The following is a 26070-nucleotide window of genomic DNA, read 5'->3' as shown; positions in this document are numbered from 1 at the left end:
ACTCAGGTTTTCCTTCCCTGAAAATGAATGAACGAGGTTGCATTCTTTTCCAAAAAATTATCGTCTCGTAAACACTAAAAACTAGTTGAGGGGGAAAGGAGCTACATTCAATCACAGCTTGGGAGTTAATCATAAAATGCTGCGGTGACTGCGCTATCAACACTTGCAGATTCACCTGATATCGCCGCACTGAAAATACCTGCTTACCATTTAAAATTCTGGAACCAACCGGAGCTTTCACTAAATGTCTCGGAGCGATTACCGCCCTCGTCTTTTTGTACAGATTCACAATGAACTTTCCCTATGTGTTGACCGCTTGGTTGACGTTGGTCACTGACGTTTTAACTTCGTCTTAATTCAGAGTAATACCTTTTGAGTTTAAACTTATAAACATGCATTATCGATTTGACGCTCTCCATTTTCAAAGAAATTGATCACTTTTAATTTCTCTTCTAGGTTTCTGCTTTTTCGTGATAACTTATTGATTTTTCTCTCCGCATTCCTATTTTTTGCCATTGCCCTCTTGGTGGTTTGGCTCTATCGAAATCACCTCCTCCTAATGAGCAACTGCTGCCCTGTATTCCTAAGATGCAGAAGGTCTACGACAGCTGGGAGGGAATGAAGCCATTGTGCTTGAGACTGTCTAGCGGATCCTATTACGGGTTGATGCTATTCATACACAACTCGGCCACCACTCCATTTCTCCCCCGTGAATACCGATGACCTTGAAGGTTTTAGCCATGGCCCTATATAAGGGCCATGGTTTTAGCGTAGACGGCGTATATTCTCTACGTGGAAGTCAATTCGCCCAATAATCTATGACGGCAAAAATTACGTCTCAAACCGCATTGATTTCAAAGCAACTCATTTCCTCTAGCTCCACGCTTAATTAATCATCTAAATAAACTAATGTCATTCTGTTAAGGAGAACAGATAAATTCCTTCGGTAGGCCGGCTATCTGGACCATATGACGAGCAATGATTGCTCAGCAAAGGATTTCGATTAACGAGAACACGAACAAAGAGGAAGATTTGAGGCAAGCAATACTATTTATATGCGTAAAATGATAGCAATTTCGTAGGTACTTAGCGCAAGCTCACGTTTTATCATGAGAGCGTTAAAGTTATTTGATTAGGCTACCCTGCGTTACGATGTTTCCCCGATGAACGATATTGCGCCATATCGAAATTGCGCAGTCATGGGTGTATGTATAATTCTAATTTTTTCAGATTTTTAAAATTAAAGCAGTTATTCGTGTTTTTGACTGTGTTTCGCCAATTTTAAAAATCTGAAAAAAATGACAATTACACTTTGATGCAGGGGCGACGAAATATATTTTTTTCGGCGCGTCTATTGTTCCTAAAATTTTTAATTAGATTTTGAAAATTGCTAACATATGTAAGAGTTTAGTTTTCTGTCAAAATGTTTGAAAAAATCAAGATGGTAGAAGGTAATATTATTTACATTTTAAAACCAAGAAAACGATTTTACATTAATAAAAACTAGAGATATGATTTAAAAAACTAAAAATCGTGTTTCAATTTTTTTAGGGTTAATTTCCATTGTTAAGGCCTGAAACACTGGGGAAACACATAATTTTTATGAACTTTAAGTGCGTATTTTTTATTTTTAGCTGAGCCACCACAAATTACAATGCTAAAATTATGTTTTTCGAATCACCATACTAATGTGCTTTTTTGTTTATTGTCAGCGGGTTGGGGAGATTTCTGCACGAATAATGGGGACTGCAAAGAAGTTGAAAATGCATATTGCAATGTGGAAAATGGAACTGGATTTTGTGAATGCAAAGATGGATTCCGCCTCGAAGATCAACGTTGCGTGAAAAGTAAGTGGAAAAGAACATGTGTGGACTACAAATGTTGCTAAATGGTATACTCGAATGCATTGGGAAGACGTTGCAAAAAGAAGAAACTTGATACCATGAAAAGAATTCAATTTAGAAATTCAAGAACCAAACTAGTATCACATTCGTTGTCGTGAATAAAAACATATCAACTTGAAAAAAACACCAAAAAATAAATTTATCGCCAATTATAACAATTTATCGCCAAAAACATTTGTAAAACAACTTTTTTCTCGTAAAAAAAGTATAAAATAATTTTAATTTGAGCCTCACACGAACTCAGTTTCGTCATATACTACGAAATATGTAGGGCACATGTAGCTTTAGTATGGTACATATTTCATTATATATTCTCAAAACTCCTTTACAGAGCTATAAGTTTATACCAAATAACGGTTTTCGTTGCATATGAAGTAATTTATTCAGAGCTGTTTCCAGGTTCTCACGAAAATTATTTTCTTCTTTTAGTTTGAGTAAGATGTGGGTTTATGAAAGGTCATTTCATAATGTTATTGTTCTCTTATTCCTAACTTCATTTAAAAAATCAAAAATATTTTCATAGTTAAATATACTTAAAATATTTAAATAATTTAATTCGAGCTAACCCCACCTCGAGTTGAATCGTCAACAACGTCACTACCGTGTGTTGTAAACAAATCTATAACCAATTGTTGACTATCGAAAATGAAAGTGTTCCGGTCGACAAATCGAGAAGACTGATGAAACTTTCTCGGAATTTTTGCAATTTCGTTTCATCATAACATGATTTCATCAACAAAAAGTGTTCCCGAAAATGATTGATAACCACAATAATCACTAATGGTTGATGAACGAGCGATTTTGGCCACCAAGAGCGAAAAAAAAAGAAGCAGGAGCAATTTCCACAATTTTATATTTATTGTACGACCGATTTCGCTTACAGCATCATCAGGTGCTTACAACTGCACATTGTACATATAACAATAAAGGCTAAATAAAGGTTAAATAGGAAGGCAGGATGGGGGTGGTAAGACGGGAAGATTGATGAAGGTAATGTTGAGGGAGGCATTACGGAACTTAATTAAGAAGTTAACACACACATTGGTCCGACTTTTCTGCCATGCTGGCATTACGAATATAATCTGAGGTTTCAGGTGAGATGGAGTGGAAACGGAACAACAATAGGAGTAACTAAATTGTTCATTGATTATTATGCGGTGAGAAGTTCGCTGGGTCAGCGAGCTCATTGAAATTAAATAATGACAAACAATTTTTTGCGAATATATGACATAAAAATACTTCAACTACACCCCTTTACATATTTAAGGCCTTCATTAGAGCTTCCTTACTTTATGCCGAGCTATTTATTATTACATTCTCATCATTTAAAATTCAAATGTCATCGTTCTGTTAGAACGGCTGCTTTTCATGTTAAGAATATCTTTATTTCTGATTAGTTTAAGTCTTAGGTAGTTGTTTGGCTCAAAATAAAAATTCTCGCTGCGATTGCCTTCATAGATGCGTTTTCATTTTAACTTCGGTAGCTCACATAAAATAAGTATATCAAGAAGGTTTCTTCATGTGTATAGTAATACTTGTGAGCCATTATAGTGACTGGTGCATTGTTGTACTCTCAATACAAACGCCTCTACATTAAACTTACAGATTTCTGCGGAAATTATTCCTTTACCTTTTAGTGCTAATGTCATTAAAGATGCGTTGAGTCTTTTACGCGAGAAAGTAATCGCTTAATTACTCATTCAAAAATATTATTCTTTTAGTCTCTGCGAACTTAAAATATAACATTAACCTTGGGAGAACTTTGTGAGTGGGAAGCCGCTTCAATCCAATCTTCAGATTGTTGACTGCTGATATTGCGGAACCTTAGATCACATTTAGGAATGGAGTGTCTATTTCGGGTATGAGCAAATATTCCGAGTTGTTCCCGATAAAAGTCTTGACTGTGAATTTGTTTTTTAGGAGGCGGACTTGGAGATCCTTGCCGTACTCAGGAAGACTGCCAGTATTTGCCGCACATGCTTTGCAAAGGAAACGTGACCGCAACATGCCAGTGTGCTGATGGATTCCATGAAGACGGTAAAACTTGCCGAGCCAGTAAGTTTCCCCTCTACACTCGATAATCAATTCACGAAAAGGATTTCAATACCTACTTTCATTTCTATCAAAAATTGAAGAAAATGTATCCTTCTCAGCTCTGAAGGCCGTTTTATACGGGGCACGGAATCGCGCAGGTTAGAGCTGCATTAATTTCTAAATTGGCGTGGATTGCGCGAATGCATGCACGAAATTAGAACAGGGGCTATTTTGCCGTCTCGCATACATGCATTCTCTCATGTGTTCTAGCAATTCACCGCTTTACACGACGCAATTTTGATTGCGCCTTCGCACGTACGTCAGATTGCGCAATTCCGTGTACCGTGTAAAACGGCCTTGACGCTCTGAGCTCCTGGATAGGGTGGTTTCCTATTATTTTTTATTGCCTTAATCGAAAGATTATTACTCCTGGAGTACGTATTTAACGAGTTTAGATTTTTAAATGACGATATCTATTTTTCGCGGTTAAATGAAAAGTGAACATTTTCAAGCGCGCGAAAACGCGATGGCTAAGTATGAATGCTGGGAAAACCCTGTGTGACGTCATTCTGGTTCCCGCTGTCGCCGTGTGAGGTGACCTTGTGACGAGGGTATGTGCGCTGCTACGATGCAGGCTGCTAGCAGGTAGCAGAGTACCCTGTTAGCAGGTAGCGCTTGGTTTAAATAAGGATTATTAATACCTTATCAAACGAAGAAAACTTTCCGACCTTAGCCAGTTTTAATAAGTGATTATTAAGACATGTTTCCCTGAGCTCTGTATCTCATACATGCATTGGTAATCTCATACGATGTATAACTCCTATCTATTCGTATAGAAACTAGGTCCCTGTGACATCATGTGGAGTGGCATCGCATGGGCGCCAATCTGGCCTTTTTCAAATGAGGATAAAAATTGACCATTGCATTCGTCTAAACCGGTATTTCTAAAACCAAATAATTTGTTAATTATGAATACACTGATGGTGGGTAACGAATTGCAATCAATGCCTTTCGTTTTCTTTGATGGAGGAAACTACCCTATTATCCCTGCGGTTCCTAGAGATGCTGCGCGATGCACGACGGCACGATTGATGCCGCTGTCGCATCGCGCAGCAGTGGCCTCCCGGGCAACTCGTGCGTGTTTCAACTGCGTGGCGTGGTGCCTGTAGTTTCCGACGTTGCGCATTGATTTTGATGCATTCTTGCAAGTCACTTTCCTGCACCTCAATTATGTAAATGTGACAGCGACGACGGCGATAGATGACCATCACGTTCTCCTATCACGTTCCGCTGTATCGCGCGATCATGTAAGCCACCGTCATCGCGCGTATCATATAGGTACGAGCGCGTGAGGTTGGTATCATTGAGAAATCTGAAGAGCCAATGAAATCCTTCGACACATCTTTGTCCGAGAATTCGTCGTCTGCGGAGTCTTTGAAATAACATTAACAAACAACGAAAACATAAAATGGATGCAATTCAAAGCTAAGTACTTCGCTTCGCCAATAGATAATAGTATGATAAAGTACTCGATAATGGTAAAGTTATTGGAAAAGTGTAGTATTACTTTCCGATGTGTGATAACGTAATCCATTATGCTAATGCTCGCCGGGAGATGCTGCAGTCATTATATTTACTATATCGTAGAGAATGGCCGAAAAGTCGTGACCTTGGATTGAAACTAATTAATGTTGAAATGATAATGGAAGTGTAATCGCGCTAGCGATTTGAATGTAAGTAGTTAATAGTTGATTTATGATGATTAAAAAATCGAAAAGGAGTTTAACGATGTTCATGGTGAAACAAAACTCAGTACTATTCCACAAACTTTTATTTTAACAGTCTACTACTTTCGACGTTTATACCGTCATTATCAAGACTAACCTGACTGTTAAAATAAAAGTTTGTGGAATAGTTCTGAGTTTTGTTTCACCATGAACATTTCAACTTTCCAAGAAGTTACGCCCAAATCAGTTGAGTTTAACGATGTTGACATGTTGGAGAACGTACTTGGCAAATGTTGATAATTAAACTTCGTTATAAGTAATTGACGTTTGAATCACGGATGTACTTCAATTAGCAGTACTTTCCAAGTTGTTGTGTGGAAATAAAGCAGCTCAATAGAATTCACTACCGTGCGCATATAACAATTGAACAACGTGGACAACTAATAATGTCAAGAGAGCACTCCAGTAGAAATAATTAAGGATTTCATTGGTTTTTAATCGATCATGGGGCATTTTTAAATTAAATAAACAATAATTTTTTCCTAATATATGCATTTAGTGCTCGTTTTTATGTCAGCATATGCTTATCACACTGGGTTTCGAACGTGATAGGCCGATGACGCTGGCAGCGTGATAAAGAGAGCGATCACGGTTTCATAATCGCTGCTATCACCTTCCGTCGTGGGAATCGCGTTGCCCCTGGCAACGACATCGCTCTCACCCTTCTCACAGTTACATAATTAGGGTGCTGGGTCCGTGATCTCGCCGCCATCGGGCAGCCACAGATGCGTGATTCTTGGAAATATGTACTTGTATATTCCGTAACTGTTCGCCCAAGACGAGAGTATCACCAAAAATATACATATAAATTCATTTTTCCTATTCCATAATATCATGATTTTCTTCGGAAATTCAAAATGTACATTTTTTATCCTAATCATCGTCAAAATGTAAGGTACGAGTGAGAAACATGGCAAATGACATCATTACGCGATATGAGAGAGCTTCTTAAACTTCAGTTATTATAATTAACATATATGTTACTTTTTCGTGGGCATGGATGTATGAAATGGCTATTTTAAGTTCTAGGAAATCCATGCTCGCCTTCTATTGGGTGCGACGATCCAACAATGGAGTGTAAGCAGACGCAGAGCGGGGAATATAGTTGTGAGTGCGTGGATGGCTACGAAGATGACGGCATTGTTTGCAGGAAGGAGGGTGACGGTTTTCACATACACATTCACACAGTGGAAACCAAGGACACAGATATCGATATTAAACCGTTAAATTTTCAATAGTTGATTCAATATTGAAAACTGATTGATTGAGCGATCACTGTAAGTTATGAAAATAAAATTGTTTCATATGTTTTGAATTATTATTTGGAGCACGCTACTGGTATGTGAGATCCTAATCAGGTAGATTCCATTATTAAGATGGAGCGTGTCACCTGGTGCATGTGTCATCAATGTATGCTACAGATATCTATGAGATAATTTTAATTAGCAAAAAGAATCAACTACAACAAAACCCAAGAGCAACATTGCCTGAACGTCGCTGAAACTACCTCTGAAATAATTTTCATGATGAGGAAGAAACCAAAAAGTGAACCTTCGTAGAGCGCTGAGTTATAACCGCAATTTTTATAGGGAAAATAGTGAGTACCAGGAATTTTCTTCATCAACATCCGAAGAAAAGTCAGCAGACGAGGAATCATCCGATTTGGATCTCTACGCTCATCATCAAATGAATATTAGGCACGCAAATCAGCCTGGACCTTCTGTGGGGAAAATGTGCCTGCCAATACCAAATGTTGCAGAAGCATGTACAAGAATAGAGAAGCAGCATATTTCGTCAGCGCAGCTATAGAAAGCGCAAAATTTAATACCCCGGAAGACACATCCAAGGTAGTGGATTGGCATTATTTGCGCAAGGAGAAGAACATTTTAGATACTGTGAAAATACAAAGAGAGGAATCAAAATGCATCATCAAAAGGCTCCATTTTGATGGGAGGAAGAACTATACACTAATGCTGATAAAAACTGGCAAGAGGTCTTATCAATCAAAGGTTAGAGAGGAACATGTGGTGTTCGTAAAAGAACTGCGGTGTTCCACCATTTGGGGTTTGTCTCACCCAGTGGCGGATTCTGATGGGGGAATCGCTCAGGGATCGCGCGCCCTCCCCTTGCGGGACCGCCCGTATTGCATAACATTGCAGAAACACAGTTTTAACTTCTTTTTATCATAAGATGGCATTGACTTGTATTTTTACATAATCATACTTTAATTAAAACCTTCTTAAACTTTGAATGTGACATGATTATTATTATTACGATAAAAGTAAAGGTAACTCAAGGTATCTTTTGCGCCCACCCCTAGAGTTGTTTCTGTATCCACTACTGGTCTCAACTGCAGAAGGATCAGCAATAGTCATCAAATCAGTAATTCTTGATTTCTTTGCGAAGGAAAAAAAAATGGATGCAGCAAATTCAAAAGGAGTTGGATACTATGGTACCTAGGTGAACAGTGGCGCAGCGAGGGGGAGGAGGGGTTTGGGGGTTAAAACCCCCCTCCAGAGCTCAGAGAAATGCTTAAGTTTAATCCATTTTACTTAATTGGATTTATATTACTAATATAATAGCGTAAGTATTAACAAAATATCCCTCAGAAAGCCGTAAAACTCACCATTTTGAACCATTTATCTTAAAAATCCGCAATTAATTAATCACTCACCTACCGTCTATCCTGGTGAGTATTCCACACCCCAAAACACCCCGGTATTAGTTGCACCGGTTGCACCTAAACTCCCCCCCCCCCAGCCTCAATTCCTGGCTGCGCTCCTGTAGGTGAATACCGGCCAGAAAGGAGGCATCATCCACCTTCTACAAGTACCTATCTCTCCGTAATACATAGGTCTACTTGTCACTTCCACAGACATGGATTGACTTAAAATTGCAACATAAAAATTGGAAGGGTCAAATAGGGGCCCAAATTTATATGGAGGAACTATTTCCTCCTTACTTCAAGACTGTCACAACGATGATTTCGTGGGGTTGAGATCAAAATTGTCTCCCGAAATTTCCTTGAATACGCTGAACACAGATTGGCAGTGTACTTTGGAAGTTTGCATTGCTGTGTCTCTAGGAATTTTATCCAAACTTTTGGCCAAAATAACTCCGGGAAAAGTGCTCCATTCCCGCTGGCTCACAGCGGCCAATCGGGTTTCACAACGTGTCCACCAAAAATCCAAGCCACACTTTAATGTTGTACTGAAGTTCTCATGTTGTATTTTGTACGCCTGTATTGCTCATATGTAGTCCAGTGTTCGTCTGTCTCTTGTTTTATGCTGAGTCATTTAAGTTATACTTTTGAAATAAACGTGCTCTGATTTATCCTGAGTTGTTTAAAACTATCCTGAGATAAAGAGAACCAAGAAAGCTATACAGAAACGCGATTTCGACCGAGTTCAATTTTCGGCCGTTAGATGGCAGCACATTCGTGCACTTGTTCGTGCATCCTCTCGGCATCTCTTTAAGTGCGGCGGTATCTCTTTTCCGCATCCCCTAGGCCAGGGGTCGGCAACCTTTTGAGTCGGAAAGGCCAAAAATTATAATTTACAAAATTTCAAAGTTTTAAAGAGCCACAAAAATTTTTCTTGCCAACAATAAATAGCACTCGCATAACTATTTTTTTTGATAAAAAAACGAATCTATTCATTCATAAGAAAAATATCTATTTGTTCTTATATAAGTAGTGTTTGTTACAACAAATTAGGTAATATATTAGGTGTGTGTAAAAGTCTTTACCGGATTTTTCGCAAAATAAAACACGTTATTTCAAGTATTTACTTAAAATTTATTTAATCAAAGTATTGACCATTCGATTCTATACATCTGAAGTAATTTATGGATAACATTCTAAAAGAATTGTAACTCCTGTGACTTAAACCATTAATTAACCCATTTTTTAACTTCTTTTAAATTGGCAAAGTTTTGCTCTGCAAGCACATGTCCTATCGATGTGAAAATAAAAACAAACAATAAAATACATTTCAGAAATTTAAACTTTATTAAACAATGTAACTTGTACTTAAAAATAAAAATATAAAAATTCAATGGGAGCGTTAGCTTTGCATGGTTTTAGAAAGTTCGGATAAATTTGGCTCATAACTTGTTGTTTTAAGTTTCATACACGACTCCAAATTTTCATTTGTTAGTTGGCTTCTTACTTTACTTTTAATTATATTCATGCAAGAGAACGCTTGCTCGCACGAATATGTCCATCCGAAGATTGTCAGTACCTACTCCAAATGCCAACTTCTTCACCTCACTGTAGTAATCTGGAAGACTATTCCATGCGTCGAATATAAGTGCCTCAACTCGCGGCAATGGTTATTGCGGTTAAGGTGCGTTTGGTGGGGCCATGGAGCAGGTAGTCCGAAGATGGGCGTGGTACACCCTCGGTAGGGTCCCTAATCCCGAACCCTTTCCTCGACGCATTCACCCTCGCTGGCCCATCTCTTGGACCCTCCCAGCGGAGGGCCTCCCTCCCGAAAAGTAACCGCTATGCCTGCAATTTGGAAATCAATCAATCAATCCAATAACCAAAAAATGATTGTTTGCATCGTACTTCTGTCAATCGAGCGATCAAGTACGTCTTTAAACCGTGTTTCTGCGATGAAAAATAACGATTTTGTTAACTTTGGTAAACTGGTGGCTGCGGACCACCGGAAAATGGCAACAGCGCTTTGGAATGGGCAAGGTAGCGGGCTGTTTGAATGAGTTACGAGCATGATTTTGCCATCTACTACCGCTCATTGCACTCAGTTAAGGCTTCAGTTAATTTACCTACAGTTCCACATAGTCTCCGATAGATAACCTGCGTCGAGATAAAGGGTCAATTATTCCATGAGTCGGATATTGAAGGGTTAAAGTAGTCGAACGACTTCGAAAAGTCGAAAAACACCGTATAGGTGGCTAGGCTGTGTGAGTTTTAGACGGTGACTGCGAGTCCAACATACGAAGACATCCATTCTCAATTGTTCAAGCAATCTAAGCCTAGCGCGCAGCCTACGAGGCTCCCTCTTAACCGTTCGGGAGTCCATTACACGGCCGAGTCGGCTAGTCGTGTAGCGAGTAGCATATTTAAGCACTGTAGGTCTTTTTTAGAGTAGAAAGTAGGGCAGAGTGTAGATATATTAGTGGGTTGAAAAATAAAGGGGTAAGTTCAAAACTTTTCACAGACAAAAATTCTTCCAGAAATGAGAATAGAGCAGTAGAAAGAAAAATCAGCATTTCAGAATCAGCATTACCGATTTACAATAATACAGGTATTACTTTTAAGCACGAGAAGCGTCAGTCGAGCAATACTTTCAAAAGCAGTCAAGGCTCACGTCATTTTAATAGTGAGACAATAACAAATGCATTTCCGTTTATCAGTGGTATAGAGCCTGTGAATAGTCTATTCGACAAAAACAAATCAGAATTATTCCCGAATCGCAATAATACTAGTTCCGAAGTTTTAATGGTGGCTGTGGTTAATTGCCGTAGTTTAAGAAATAAGATTCCCGAATTCCACCATTTAATTCACAGTACGAAGTGTACCGTCATTTTTGGAACAGAAAATTGGCTAACAGATGATGATTCAGACAGTGAGATCTTCCCAAAATCGTTCACTGTTTATCGGAAAGATAGAATTAATCGAGTGGGGGGCGGAGTTTTTATAGCTGTAAAGAATTCAATGGTCAGCCAAGCGATAACCATAACTGAGACCAGCGTTGAATCTGTGTGTTGTTTAATTAAATGTCCAAAATTCAAAACTATTTTCTATGAATTAGCCAGATGATGATACGCTGTATCGAAACCGATCGCAAATATATTTTATTTTGTGAAAGAGCGAAGTCTTTTCTTAACCTTTGTGCATTAAAACTATTTTATTATGCTCGTATTACAGACCATCTAACTCAGATATAACGTCAATGTTGGATTTTCAAAATCAAATAAACAGCGTAGCATCCAATTATCCTCAAAGAAACTTGATTGTAGGTGGAGATTTCAACGTACCTTCTTTAGATTGGGAGACTTATAGCTACATTCCTGGTGGGAGGGATTAAGTGATCTGCGAGGTTTTATTGCACACTTTTACATCTAATTCATTGTTTCAAATAGCATCCGCACCAAACAGAGGAGAAAGTATTCTTGATTTATTAGCGACAAATATACCACATCAGGTAATAAACGTTCGGTGTCCGTAGGTCTTGACTTTTGTCGAAAGCGTTGATCCGTGGGCGTAGCGAGTGTCTGATAGGTTGGCGATACGCGGGTCCGTATTGCTGAGTTGGAGCGAAGTCGGTTGGAAGGCGAAGGTCGGTTTGAGTAGTGACGGACGATGAGAGCGACAATTGCTGGCTTACGTCGTGAACCGTGGTTCGCGCCGGACTGGCCCCCACTTCTTTCGCACATCCACAGCACAGCGGCGACGGCGTCATCCGAGAGCTTGCTTCTACCATACTGACGACAGTGACAACGCGTGTCACGGGGGAGAGGTGGAGTGAAAAGCAAGTACAATGGGCTGAGAGAGGGAAATGGTGCCCAATCCTCGTTAGTCGATTGAAAATCGTTTTTAAATGTTTTTTTAATAAGTAATATTTGCGTATGGAACTAAAGAGCCGCAGTTTCATATCCAAAGAGCCGCATGTGGCTCGCGAGCCGCAGGTTGCCGACCCCTGCCCTAGGCGGCGGTCCGGCATATGGATGGCATCTATATGAAAGGATGCACTCATACTCTTTGCATCTGGATGCCATCCAGCTGCCAAAAGGAAATTTGATGGTTTGTGCCGCCTGGGTCGCTTTACCCCCATTCCTACCGTCAAGTGCTAGCGGACAATCCAAGGTGTTTTGCCAAATACACGCGCTTCTCTGCCGGATTTTCTTCAATTATTTTCAGTCCATCTTTAGAAGTTCTCATGAGATAGGCGATGAATTCGAATCGCTAGCAGGAAGAAACCAAATATCCTGAGAAAATATCCCTTCGTCTGTGACTGTAACAATATAGAGATTTATAGCACATCTCATAAATTGTACCTTGATGTATGTTTTCGGAAAAAAATACCGCATCAACCTCCGAGAAGCTCTGCTGCTCATATCGAGCCTCGCCAGAATGCTTCTCCGTCGTATTTCATCGTTTTTCCGTCATTTATTTTCATGCGTAAAATGCTTAAACAAAGTCAAAAATACGTCGTGTTTGGTCTTATTCTTTTTTAAAATACGCGCACATTGCTAATATTTCAATCCAATAAATGTGTAATACCAATTGCCGGAAGTTATCGTTAGACACCTTTTGGGCTAGTAGATGACTCGTGCAGCAGTTGACCTTCAGAAATGGGGAAGGTAGGCAGGTTCGAAGCAGGTAGGCAGAAAAAGGTCAGTGGGTGAGAAAAGGGGGAGGGCTTGAAACACATTTTTATTATTCTCGTGTAACTTAATATTTTTTTCGAAGCTAAGGTCTTCGTAATATGATTCCTGCGCGAGCTGGGACCTTTTTTTATTTCAAAGAAGAGGAGAGCCTCAGAGGGGGGGCTAGTGCTGAATGGAGGGGGATAGCGGATCTTGGGAAATGCGCTAATGTAACTACAGTAGATTCCGTTTAATGGGTCCACCGGTTACTTGGGGCAGCCGCTTAATTGGGGCAGATCTTGCAGAACAGAACCCAATAGAAGAATATCCCAGAGTATAGGGAAGTACACTAGTGTTTCAAATGCACCAAACACATTTTTTAAATTAGATTTCAGAATAATATAATGTCGTAAATCCACAGTTTAAATCCTAATAGTGAAAAATTCAAAGGCCGCTAAAACGGGTGTCCATGTTGAATATTGGCCGCGACGTCACGGGTGCGGTCCAATGAATGCTACTTTCGCTACCAGACGCTACAGACGTAAGTGCTCTACGGCGCTACGTTCGCTACGAGAATTTCTTTTCGGACCGGTCAGGAGCGAAGTCAAGATGGCGGAAATGAACGAGGGTGGGCAAACTGGGATTATGAAATCGAAGATGTGGTTTTAATTGCGAATTGAGGTGGCTATGATCATTGAATATTAATAAATATGTTTGAATATCATTAAAATGAATTTTATTTTTCAATATCGAGGCTCCACAAAGTAAAGGAAGAAACTTTGGACCATATTTCTCACACCAACCCTCGCCTACCCTTCTCAATGAAACTCATTACCCTAGTAAAGGAAAAAGTAGGTACTCTACCGTTTTCCCAGTTGAAACATATTAACTTATAATGGTTAACGACTATTAAAAAACATTAATCTATTTCATGTATATCCTATTTTTCTTCAGATTTTAATTTATGGCATGAGTAAATTTGTCGATATATGTTCTTACAATCCTTTCTTTATATTACATGCCCCTTTTAATAATTTTTGTTGCCTTTTGTATGTAAAGGCTGCTTCCAAAGACATTTGAGTTCATTTTGGGGGAGATACGAGAATGTTTGCGGATATTTAGTTCTTGCTATATATTTATTTAAATCACAATTAAATTTACATCTATTTACTAAGTGCGTCTACTCCGTTACTTCGTAGTCACTTATATAGGAGAAAGGCGTCCGCATTCAGCGTCCATCATCTGCAACGTGAGTAAACTCTCCATTGCCTCAGTGCATTCCCTTCGAATTTCCGCCAAAAATTGACTCGCTCCTCCGCTGACCCAAGTTTTCAGGGGAGCGTCTGGAGCTGGTCCGGAGCGAGGCGGGAAACGGGTGTATGACGTTTGCCGTGACGTCACAGCATAACCTGTAGCGCTCCGTAGCGAATAACGGACCGCTTGGTGGCGCTCCGAAGCATTGGTGGCGTTCAACGGACCGCACCCCACAAGGCAGTAGCAGAAGGCAGCTTCTACGCCGTTTAGTTCTACCACTATTATTGCATAGAAAAATTACTGAATTTGAGGATATCCGTTTTTTGCTGTCATAAAATATCTTCAGAATATGTGGCTGCTTCTCTTTTGAGTAAATGACTTCATCATTTCGTAATATATTAATATCCATTTACGAGTCAACTTCAAGTTTGGAAAGAGTAGTGCGAATAGCACATTGAATCTTTAATAAATAGATGATGGTATTTATTTTTCGCTGGGTATATTTTGGCACAATGCCGTTTATCATGCCAAAACTTTTTTGTAAGAACTGAGTCAAACTAATAATCCTATTTCAGACGTTTGCTGCAAGACTTAGGGTGCGATTCATAGACAACACTGAAATTGCTCACTTTACAAAGTCTCTCTTTACGGTAAAGTGAGACTTTAGCTAAAGTTCGTTTCAGAGTCTTTCCAAGGATCTCACTTTATAAAGTGGCACTTTAGCTCCTAAAGTCTCGATCATGCATTGAAATTTTTGAGTGTTGGCAATGAACGCTGCGAAAAAGTGACGAAAAAGATGACACACGATATTAAATGCGTACTTGTTTACACATTTTTGGCGACTGGGTTTTCGTGTTGTATTTAGCTAAGATTTATGAAGCTGCATTTTCTCGTTTTCTCATATTATGTACAAATGTAAATGAATACTGCGTCATTGAAAGCTTTTCCTCACTATCTTTTTTGTACGTTAATGACTGAGTTGGCTGAATAAAAGCTCACTTTTAATTAGCTTCGTGCATTGGGAGGGCCCTTCGATGTTTCCAGCGAAGTAAACATTCAAATGCTGATATTTTCACGTCATTTTATGATCATTTTGTGTGATTAACTGCATACGGTTGTTTGGACTACATGTTAGTCGAAGTTTGATGGTGTACGTTCATTGAAGGTGGGTGAAATAGTGAAATTCTCTCGAGTTAACTTGAAACTGTACCAATTAATTTGAAGATTTACCGATCAGTGGTTTTCTCAGTTGGACGCATATTTTGAATGAGGTATGGGTGTTTGTTGAATTCTTTTGTGCTTACCAATATTTTAATTCTTGGAATGTTGACGTAAGGGGTTATATATTCTAGAGAAATGGACGAGAATGTACATTCAAGAATATCGATACCATCAAAACCAATGAATGAATGGCCACGCAATGAAACATGTTGAATGTGAGAATGGACTTATAACAATAAATATCTCTTTGTCTACTTTAAAAGATGCCTGAGAATACCCAACCCGAGTATCCATGCACGAATTTTGCAGTAAAAAATGTCAGTGAAATCTATGGTGCTGTGTAAATAAAATTTCATACCAATCCTACACCCTCGAGAAAACATTGCTTTTCTACTGATAATATGACCATGAAGTTAAGTAAGTTTTACTTTTTATTGCTGCCTTTCATGACGAGATCTTATATCATCATTGTAAACATTCAAATGCATACTCGAAAAACGAAACAGAAACTCGACTCTAGTTTCAAAATCACAGAAACATGTTAAACGTGATATGGAGGCATACGGAAAGAATACGTAAAGCGAATATTGAATGAAAACGCTTAAAATGCAATGCAAGGTATGGAAACTAGCCTTTGGCTGGCCAAACGACATGAAAATCAAATCTTTGCATACGAAGGCTATTGACGCCAATGTAAACAGAATTTTGCTATCATATTCAAGTATCTTTAAGGAAAATTCTAGAAAATAAACGCATTAATAACCTAAGAACTTAACAATTAACTTGTACATAAAATCAACATAAATTATGCCAGCCGGTTCAACCACTTACTGTGTTGTAATTATCACACGACCGATAGAGTTAAACTTCAAAATATAAGTAATGGGTCATCTCCATCAGTACCGACTCGATATATATTCAGGGAAAAGACATATATTACGTGTCTGGTTATTTCTTGAAACGCGCCAGTTTGCTGCTGTGTTCTCACCAAAAAATTAGTTCCTATATTAATTTCCGTAACCCAAATATCTTCATATTTCAACATCAATAACAGCCGGTGCAGCCATATTTATTCGTCCGTAAAGGATACTTTAGCCCTAAAGTGAGCTCCGGTTGGGCACTTTACGGTAAAGTGACGATTCGGCCATTTTTCTTCTAAAGTGGCGTTTATGAAACGGAAAAAGCAGACTTTAGCCCGGCTAAAGTATACTTTAGCCTAAAGTGCCGTCTATGAATCGCACCCTAAGTTTGTCTGAATTTAATTTTAGAGAAGTTGAGTACTTACCCAGACAGCACACTGGTAACGGTATACATATACCGTAAGTATACCAGGTGTATACTGTTTCCTTGAGAAACTGTATACATGTTTTAGATTCTAAGTATACATAAACAGTATCCTGAAGCGTATACGTATACAGTATACGAAAGGTATCTGTATACCTTTCATATACTGTATACATATGTGCTACATATGGAAACAGTATCTGAGAGGTATATGTATACCTTTCATATACTGTTTCCATATGTAATCTCAGTGGCGGATGCATATCGGAGGCGCGCCCCCCAACCCTTTCCTGGCCGCCCGCATAACCAAACATTGCAGGACTACAATTTTAACTTTTTTATGTCATGAGATGGCTTTGTATTTTATGTGCGTATAATCAGTTCAAATAACACTTTCTTAAACTTTGCATCTGACTTGATTATTTTTTTAGGATAAAAGTAAAGGTTGGTCAAGATATCTTTTGCGCCCCCCTCTAGAGTTTTTTTCTGTATTCGCTACTGTGTAGCCATTAGTAAACAATTAGTGCCCTTTAAAGGTTACTCTGTCCGTATACTATTTCAATATGTAGCCTTCAGTATACACAGCGTCCTTTCCAATGGGCTAAAACCTTTCCGTTACTTCCGTGCTCCTATGACCCCAAGAGCTACACTGACAGGAATAAATCTAAATTACCTCAGGAAGGGCCACTCACGCCAAATATGTGGAAGGGTAGGAGCCAGACGAATGGTAGTCCACGTGATGGTGTCACATGAAAAACACTGTTGGAATTTAGTTGGAAAACCTTACCAGCTAACTCTTCCCTGAAAACATGGAGTGGGACCTGTTCGCAAAGGGCAGGTGTCATTCACGGCAGCGAGGTTGGCAAAGCAAATAATTACGTTTGTACATGTATCTTCATTCTTTGTAAAGGTATCGGCTCGAGCCGCTACTCTCTTCTTATTCTCCTTCTGGTTTCATTAGATAAAGACGTCGTCTCATTTAATATCTTTAAACTGATTCATCAGTGAATTTATTTTCCCCGGTTGGCTTCAAGCAGCCCTGGCAAAAATGAAGGAGGCTGATAACGGTGCTGGAGAGTTTTTTTATCATTTCTGTTCGGAACACCCAAGAACGCCGTCCGCCTGGGTTATTAAGAAATGCAGATTAATTTAAAAAATCAATGAACTGCCTTAAGATGTAAAAAATCCTGCCATGAAAAGTTCCTATTTTCATAAAGAAAAATGCTCTTCGAAATGTAATTTCAATCGTGCTTTTTTATCTACTGAGGCGATGAAACAAAAAAGATATTTTTCAGTGGAATTTATTCCTCAAGTCATAACGCGAAACTTAATTTTTTTGAATGCCAAGATTTGGACTCCCGCCCGTGATTTCGACCTATCGATAGTGGATTCCGTCGATAGTCGATTCCACCAGTAGTCGATTTCCACAGAAACATATGCAAACATAAATGCGTCCAATGGACGCCGTCCATAACCGCTTTCACAATCAAAGACCCCGCGAATAATGTTACGTTCACTGTGTTGTGTTCGTCGTTTGCGAAATTGATCCTGCCGAAGTTTATCAGCCTCTTAAGTTCTTCATTTACTTGTTTCACCTGCACCTAGGCAATCAATTACCGTTATAACTTAACTTTGTAGTGTTGTGTTTGCTGTTTGCGAAACTTGTCCAATGAAAGTTTATCAACCGCTCAAGTGCTACTTTCGCTTCCTTCATCAGAATCTGGGTAAGTAGAAGTGTTGCCATTGCCACATTTTTTATTTTAAATGACGCAAATTCTTAATATTTTCCACCTTCTCACACTTTCTGAGACTGAGGGATCCATCTTCTATTGATTGAAAAACTTTGCATTTGCGTAAACTTTAATTTATTTATGTGCTTGACGCATTTAATCACCGTAGTGTGGGAGGAATGTGAACAAACATTTCTTGACTTTACTATTTATTTAGTCATTTAAAGTTATTTACATTTTTTTAATTGGCTGTTGTGCCATTAGTGTTGCTTCCTTTAAAATGTAATCATATTTGTTGGAGATCAGAAGGTATTTCACTCTTTAGGTTTAGACAAATTGGTTTTAAATTATTAAGAATTAAATTCTCAAATTAATTTAGTACTTCGATTATTCAAGGTGAATAACTTATCGTTTTTTACATATAGAACTGATGGGGAATTTTTTCGAAATATCCTTTGTTGAATGTTGGTATTTATATAGCTTAAGGGAAAATCCCATGAATAGAGATTACTTTTTAACAAAGTGACTTACTTTAACTAGACAAATTAGATGTATCTGTAAGCGCGTGGTTTCTAATTGGGTTGGCACTCCAGAGGAATTATGGAATCAACTCATTTCGTGAAGGTATTTATTATCAATCACACACCGTGCGTCGCACACCTGGCCTGCGGCCTTTACACATGAGTACTTTTTGCCGACTGCTCTCTGCCTTTTCCACACGTGGCCTCCGGCTTCCCGGAAGGTGCTGATGGCAGCATCACTCCCACGCACTCACATGAGTGACTAGGCATGGGGATCAGAATAGCATTACCATCCGGTTTCACGTCTCTGCGAACTCAAGATGTTCCGCTTACAACTATACCCCCTCCAAAGTGAATTGTTGAATATCCTAAAAACACAACAATTCAATACTAGAATACATGGAAACCATTAAAATCACAATAAAACAAAGAAAGATGAAAAGTTACCCAATGATAGATGAAAGAAAGAAAAAGAAAGAAAAAAAAACTTAACGCACTTAACAGAAAACCGTACAATTTGAAATATATGAATCAATTCAAGTGGATGAATAGGTCCAGAGTTCAATCTTCGGCCGTGGCCTACACTTTTTTAGAATCACAAATTCCCACCCTCCCAAGCACTCGTCATCTTTGCACGGGAATCCCTGGATTTTAAAAACCCTCTTGGCAATTCACTGCCCACGACCCCGCCCCACACTACTGATGCACTTCACACATTACACATTATCACTGTTAAGCAATACCCTTCATTTTTACAACCTTAAATCTAACATTGCATACCCATTATCTAGGGGTCCCCGCCCCCCATCACGTATCCTCCCCTTAGCTCTGTCAAACAATTGACCTATTAATTTATACTCATTATTCATTCCTTCAAATCAAAATTAATTACCACCATCCAATCGTGTTCTATTAACCCTACATCTTGTCCACGATCAAATACCAAACCGTTTTTTTTTTTTTTTTAATGGCACCAATTCTTGAGCCATTTCAAGTCCCGCTATCCCAGCGGCGACTAAAATGGCAAATACCAAGGTCATTGTTCTTGTTCGTGTTCCTCTAGAACCGTGGACAAGGGTCCTTGTGATCGGAGCGAATAGGAGTGTGAGGGCGCTGGAGAAGGGGACAGGGGAGGGGCTGCGATTCTCTCAGCTGTTCGCTGTCTGCTGCGGAGGGGGTAAGGGGACCGCCTTGTGAGGGGAGGGGAAGGCGGTGGAGGGGAGGCTGCTTCGTTCCGCTGGGAGGAGCTCTCCTCTTGGTGGGGAGGGGGGAAAACAACTCCTTCCCTCTTCGCTGGCGCCTCGCCGTCTGGAGTGGGTGAGGGAGGGGGGTCAAACCCTTCCCCGCTATCCGTTCTCAGCTGGCTGGCCTGTGGAACGTCGGCGTACCGCCGCGGCTCCACAGATTCGAACTCTATTTCACTGCAAGGGGGTAGAATTGGGGTTTGGGGAGGAAGGGGTGGATTCTTCCGGGGTCTTCCTCGGGGGCGAGCACGTCTCCTTCCTAGATCCGGGGGTGGAATAGAACCTGAGTAAGGTTTCACACGATTCACATGCACCACAATTTTTCGAAATGGAAGCTCCAACTCTAAATTGCAATCGGACAAAACTCTTATCACTCGATACGGCCCTTCCCAGGGGTAATGAAACTTTTTCACTTGCCCTGGCTTCAAACACGGGTCGCGTAAATATACGTAGTCGCCCACCTCGTATCTGCGTTGTTTTCCCTTTGTTTTTACCCCCTCTGCTTGCGTCTTTTGTGCCCTCCGATTGTTTTCCTTGCAAACTTCCCACAACTTTGTTAGTCTCGCACACAATTCTCCCACAGCCGGGTGCTCAGACGGAACACCGTTCGCCGCCACGACTTCAAAGGGGGAGGCCATCGGAAATCCGAATATCACTTCGTGGGGGGAGTACTCTGTACTACGGTGCTTTTTAATATTATACACAGAGACTGCATAGTCTAATAAAGAATCCCAATTGTTGTTATTGTAATTTACGTAATGGCTCAGTATTTGGGCGATCGTGCGATGCACTCGCTCAACCCTCCCGTTCGCCTCCGGGTGATACGATGACGTGCGTAATCGCTTCACTTCGAGCAGTCTACACATCTCGCGGAACAACTCCGATTCAAAATTGGTTCCCTGATCGGTGAGGATCGTCTTTGGAACTCCGAATCGCAAAATCCAGTGTCTAACAAGCGCCGCAGCCACCGTCTCCGCAGTTTGGTCGGCCATGGCCGTCATGACTACATACCGTGAAAAGTGATCCACAATTGTCAATATGAACCGGTTTCCTTTATCTGTTCGCGGCAAAGGGCCTACAATGTCTAGCCCTAAGAACTCAAACGGCCGCGAGGCATAAGGCACTTCCTGCAAGGGGGCCTTAGAGCCTCCATACGGGCTTCTTCGATTGCACGCAATGCAGTGCTTGACGTGCTCCCTCCCGGCTCTTTCGATACCTGGCCACCAATATTGCGATATTAGTCGAGTCACCGTTGCTTCCCTACCTAAATGTCCCGCCATTATATGATCATGGCATTGCTTGAGTATTTCCTCCCTACAGCTTCTCGGCACCACAGTCCTATTCCCCCGTTTCGTTTTCCTAAACAACACGTTGTCGATTACCGCGAAATTTTTGTCTTCCCTCCACCCTCGGCACTCCTCATCGCTCCCTTGCACATCCGCGAAGTCTATCGCTCCCTCAGCGACCACGCCCCTCACTTTCCGGCTGAGCGTGTCGGCATTTAAATGCGCCTTCCCGGGCTTGTGCGCTACTTCGTAATCGTACTCGCTTAACTTAAGTGTCCAACGCATTAGCCTGCTGCTTGGATCCTTGAGACCAAACAACCACTTAAGAGCAGCATGGTCAGTTACGATCAAGAATTTACGGCCGAACACGTAACACTTAAACTGTCGCACTGCCCACACGACAGCGAGGAGTTCCTTCTCCGTTGTAGTATAGTTTATTTCGGGGTTTTTCATTTGCCGAGACGCGTATGCAACGGGGTGTTCATCCCCATCGATCACCTGCGATAACACGGCCCCTATTGCGAAATTACTCGCGTCCGTAGAGATGATGAAAGATCGATTGAAGTCGGGGTAAATTAATACCGGACTACTCGTCAACGCTTCCTTCAAACTCTCCATAGCCTTGTCGCACTCAGGCGTCCAATTAAAAGTAGTCCCTTTCCGCAGCAACGCCGTCAGTGGTCGGGCGAGGACGGCGTAGTTATCCACGAACCGGCGGTAATAGTTCGTAAGTCCTAAAAATGACTGAATTTCCTTTGCCGTTCTCGGGGTTGGGTAATCGCGCACCGCAGCAACTTTTTCTGGGTCGGGCCTGATCCCGTTGGCGCTGATAACATGGCCAAGGTACTTTACTTGTGGGAGGGCAAAGTGGCACTTAGCCAATTTCAACGACAGGCCGGCCGCTTCCAACTTTTCGAATACCTTGCTTAGCCGTGAGGCGTGAGTGTCAATCGAATCGCTAAACACGATGACGTCGTCTAGATAAACTAAACATTCCGACGGCGTCATCCCCCGTAGCACCCCGTCCATCATCCGTTGGAATGTCGCGGGCGCGTTTCTAAGTCCAAATGGCATACGGACGTATTCGTAATGGCCGCTGTTTACGATAAAGGCGGCCTTCTCACGCGAGTTCGCGGCCATCGGAATCTGGTGATATCCGCTAGTGAGGTCGAGGGTCGTGAAGTACTTACATCCGCCTAAATATTCCAAAGTCTCTGTGATATTGGGAAGGGGGTAAACATCTGCTTTAGTGATAGCATTAAGGGCCCTAAAGTCTATGCAGAATCGATAGTTTGGCTTGCCATCCAGTGACTTTTTCGGAACCACCACCACCGGAAACGCCCACGGGCTATTGCTAGGCTGGATGACCCCCCCGTCTAATTGCTCTTTCACGAAATTCTCTATCAGGGGCTTCAGATGGTGCGGGGTCCTATAGGGTTTTTTATAAATCGGGCGGGCATCACCCGTCGGAATTTCGTGCTCCACTAGATGAGTGGCAGGGGGCCCGCCCGTTTGCGTAAACAAATTCTGAAATTTCTCAATCACTGGGGCTAGTACTTCTCGTTCCTCCCCTTTCAAGTGCCCCAACTTATCCCTAATGTCCCTTCCGAATTCCTTCACTTCCATTACCCCAACGCACCTTTCCTCCCATCCAGTTGTCCCCTCTTCGCGGCCCGTTTGAATGTCCTCACCCGAGTGCACCTCGCTTACTCTCGCGATCAATGTCCCCTTGTTTAGCGTAAGTGTATCAGGTCCAAAATTACTTACGTGTGTGGTGACGCTTCCCTCATCGCTCACCAAGCACACACACCTGGCCACCCAGCACTCCTCCTCCTCCAGGGCAGATTCCACCAGGCACTCCTGACCCGGCCGCCAAACTTCGGTGTCCAAGAAAATAGGCAGGAGTCGCACGCTTCTACCCGGAACGATTTCAGCGCGCAGGAGTCGAACCGGTACGTCAACTGCTCCATGGCGATGGCACGTCCTCGTGGGGTATCCTCGTGGTATCTTTTCGCCCCCTCTCTTCGCCGCGTCGGGGCGGAAAGGAAGATCACGGTCGGTCGCCGCCAGCACCGGGTCCACTACCGGTGAGAGCGGGCTCCTCGTCGCCGCTAGGGCGGCCCCATCAGCCGGGGGCGATGACGGCCCGTCGGTCGGTCTCCTCCTTCCCCCTCTCTCCTTGCGCTGGGGCGAAACCACGCCCACTTTTCCTTCCATCCCGTCGGACGGGGCCCGCTGATAACAACCCACCGCGCCCATCGCCGCCTCCCTCCTAGTCGACGCACTCTCTCGCGCGTCGGCCAAATGAACTATTTTTCCATTCAATACCAACACTCCCCGAGCGAGATCAATCACTGCACCGTTTTCTCTTAAAAAGTCCATCCCCCACAGTCCTGCATAGTCGCCCAGCGAGTCCACCACTTGCGCACGCAGCATCAGTGACATGCCACCAACTCTCAAAGGGGCCACCACTTCGCCGTAATTTCGCATGTGCCCCCCCGAAATCCCTCGTATCCTCAAGGGCGAGAAAGTAGGGGTCAAATTGCCACTGCACTGTCTAGTTATTAGGGAAACTTGGGCTCCTGTGTCCACTAACACGGGCCACACCCGTCCGTCCATCTCCACTCGTACTACCAGTCCATTTGCCTCGCGGAGCGAGCAAACAGGTGTGATCGCCACCTCCTGGGGGGGCCGCGTTCGGCGATTAACTCGGCCCCACCCTAGTTTAAATCCGGCTTCCTGTCGCTCGACAGCCGCGGAGTACTCTTACAGTCCCTCGCAAAATGCCCCTGGCGGCCGCAGGCGAAGCAGGGCCCTCGGGGGCGGCTCGGACATGAGCGTGCGAAATGACCCTCCTTCCCGCACGAAAAACACGCCTTTGCCGTCGATGCAAAGACTTCCATCTCCCCAACTGGCCTCTTCGCACGCCGTTCCACCTCCACGATGCGCGTGGCGTTCTCAATGGCGTCATCAAACGTCGCTGGCATCCTCAGTCGCGTTTGTCTGCCCACCTCGCCAGAGAGACCGTTTAAGAAGGCATCCAATGCCCTCTGGTCGGCCTCTTCCCGGATGGCAGCCACCCTCTCCTCAGTGCCTTCGACAGAATAGGTCCGTACATTCGTTTCACGAACCCGATCCGCGAATTCCTGTATGGTCTCCCCCGCCTTCATCCGCAGAGTGGACAGCAACTCCCGGTAATACCGCCGGCTTTTACTCGACCTGTATCTCTCCTTCAGCAGTCCGGTAATCTCCGGATACGTCAATGCCTCTCTCCCCTCGGCCTTGGCTCGGCAATACGTATCCGCGGCCCCCTTAAGTCGCAGCCTGATCGCATGCTGTTTCTCCTCCTCCGTCCACTTACTCAGCAAGGCAGCCCTATCGAACCGTTCGAGAAAGGCATCCACATCCTCCGCTGGTCCGCCGCAGAAATTCTCAACCGAGGCTAAGAGGGCGAAATTCGGTTGTCTATCCGCGTAGTTCTCAGCGGTCGGGGCGGGGAGATGCATAGGTCTCTCGGCCTCTCGAGCCCTCATTCTAGCGTTCTCCTCCTGCAGGTCCTTTAACTGCGCAGTCAACGTGTCTAACGCGCGTTGGAGATCCATTTCTTGGCCCAATATACTGACCCTGCCCGTCATCCTCACTTACCTTCACTATAGACTTGATTCCTCTTTTTGTTGGAGGCCAACGTCGCACTCTGACACCAGTTGTAAGCGCGTGGTTTCTAATTGGGTTGGCACTCCAGAGGAATTATGGAATCAACTCATTTCGTGAAGGTATTTATTATCAATCACACACCGTGCGTCGCACACCTGGCCTGCGGCCTTTACACATGAGTACTTTTTGCCGACTGCTCTCTGCCTTTTCCACACGTGGCCTCCGGCTTCCCGGAAGGTGCTGATGGCAGCATCACTCCCACGCACTCACATGAGTGACTAGGCATGGGGATCAGAATAGCATTACCATCCGGTTTCACGTCTCTGCGAACTCAAGATGTTCCGCTTACATATCACTAATAGATTCTAATAAATTTTATGTGATATTATTTACAGGTGTAGTAAGGAAGAATTTTCCAAATTGCCAATGATGAAGAAATACGAGGAAAAGTGAGCTTGTTCTTCATGGATTCTTGTGACCTTAAGGAAGGATAATCAGGCAATAACATGTATATTGATCCTATTGGCCTTTATTTTCGTTTACATTGAATAAAGGCATTTCTAACGGTATTTGTTATTTATCAACACTCAACAAAATATTCAGAAAATATTTGTCTTGTTATATTTGACATCTAAATTCTTACTACTTCTTAAATTGACTTTTAACTTACTATGCTTAGTGAATTTACTCATACGATAAGATTTTTTTTTTACATTGGATGAATACTGATTAAATAATACTGTGAGAGGATCCGCTAAAACCTCTTGACGATAATTAAGCACAAAATGTGGCTTACCGTCCGGGCTTTGCCCCTTT

General features: G+C 42.1%; 1 protein-coding gene and 1 long non-coding RNA gene across 3 annotated transcripts in view; both read left to right on the top strand.

Annotated features, from left to right (window-relative positions):
* The window catches only part of LOC124163963 (cell death abnormality protein 1-like), a 41820-nt gene extending 34787 nt beyond the window's left edge, over positions 1-7033 (top strand). For both annotated transcript variants that reach the window (XM_046541100.1, XM_046541098.1), the window contains 3 exons: positions 1713-1847; positions 3825-3959; positions 6749-7033. In XM_046541100.1, the coding sequence (XP_046397056.1) occupies positions 1713-1847; positions 3825-3959; positions 6749-6963 (485 nt within the window). In that variant the 3' untranslated portion in view covers positions 6964-7033. The remainder of the gene's footprint in view (positions 1-1712; positions 1848-3824; positions 3960-6748) is intronic.
* An 11136-nt stretch (positions 7034-18169) lies between these two features.
* On the top strand, positions 18170-25823 carry LOC124163966. The gene is made up of 2 exons (XR_006865896.1): positions 18170-18543; positions 25650-25823. It is a non-coding gene; the product is annotated as an uncharacterized LOC124163966 (long non-coding RNA).
* The last annotated feature ends 247 nt before the right edge of the window (positions 25824-26070 follow it).

Source organism: Ischnura elegans, chromosome 8 (genome assembly GCF_921293095.1).
Source record: "Ischnura elegans chromosome 8, ioIscEleg1.1, whole genome shotgun sequence".
NCBI classification, from domain to species: Eukaryota; Metazoa; Arthropoda; class Insecta; order Odonata; family Coenagrionidae; genus Ischnura; species Ischnura elegans.
This window is presented reverse-complemented; position numbering and strand designations above follow the sequence as displayed.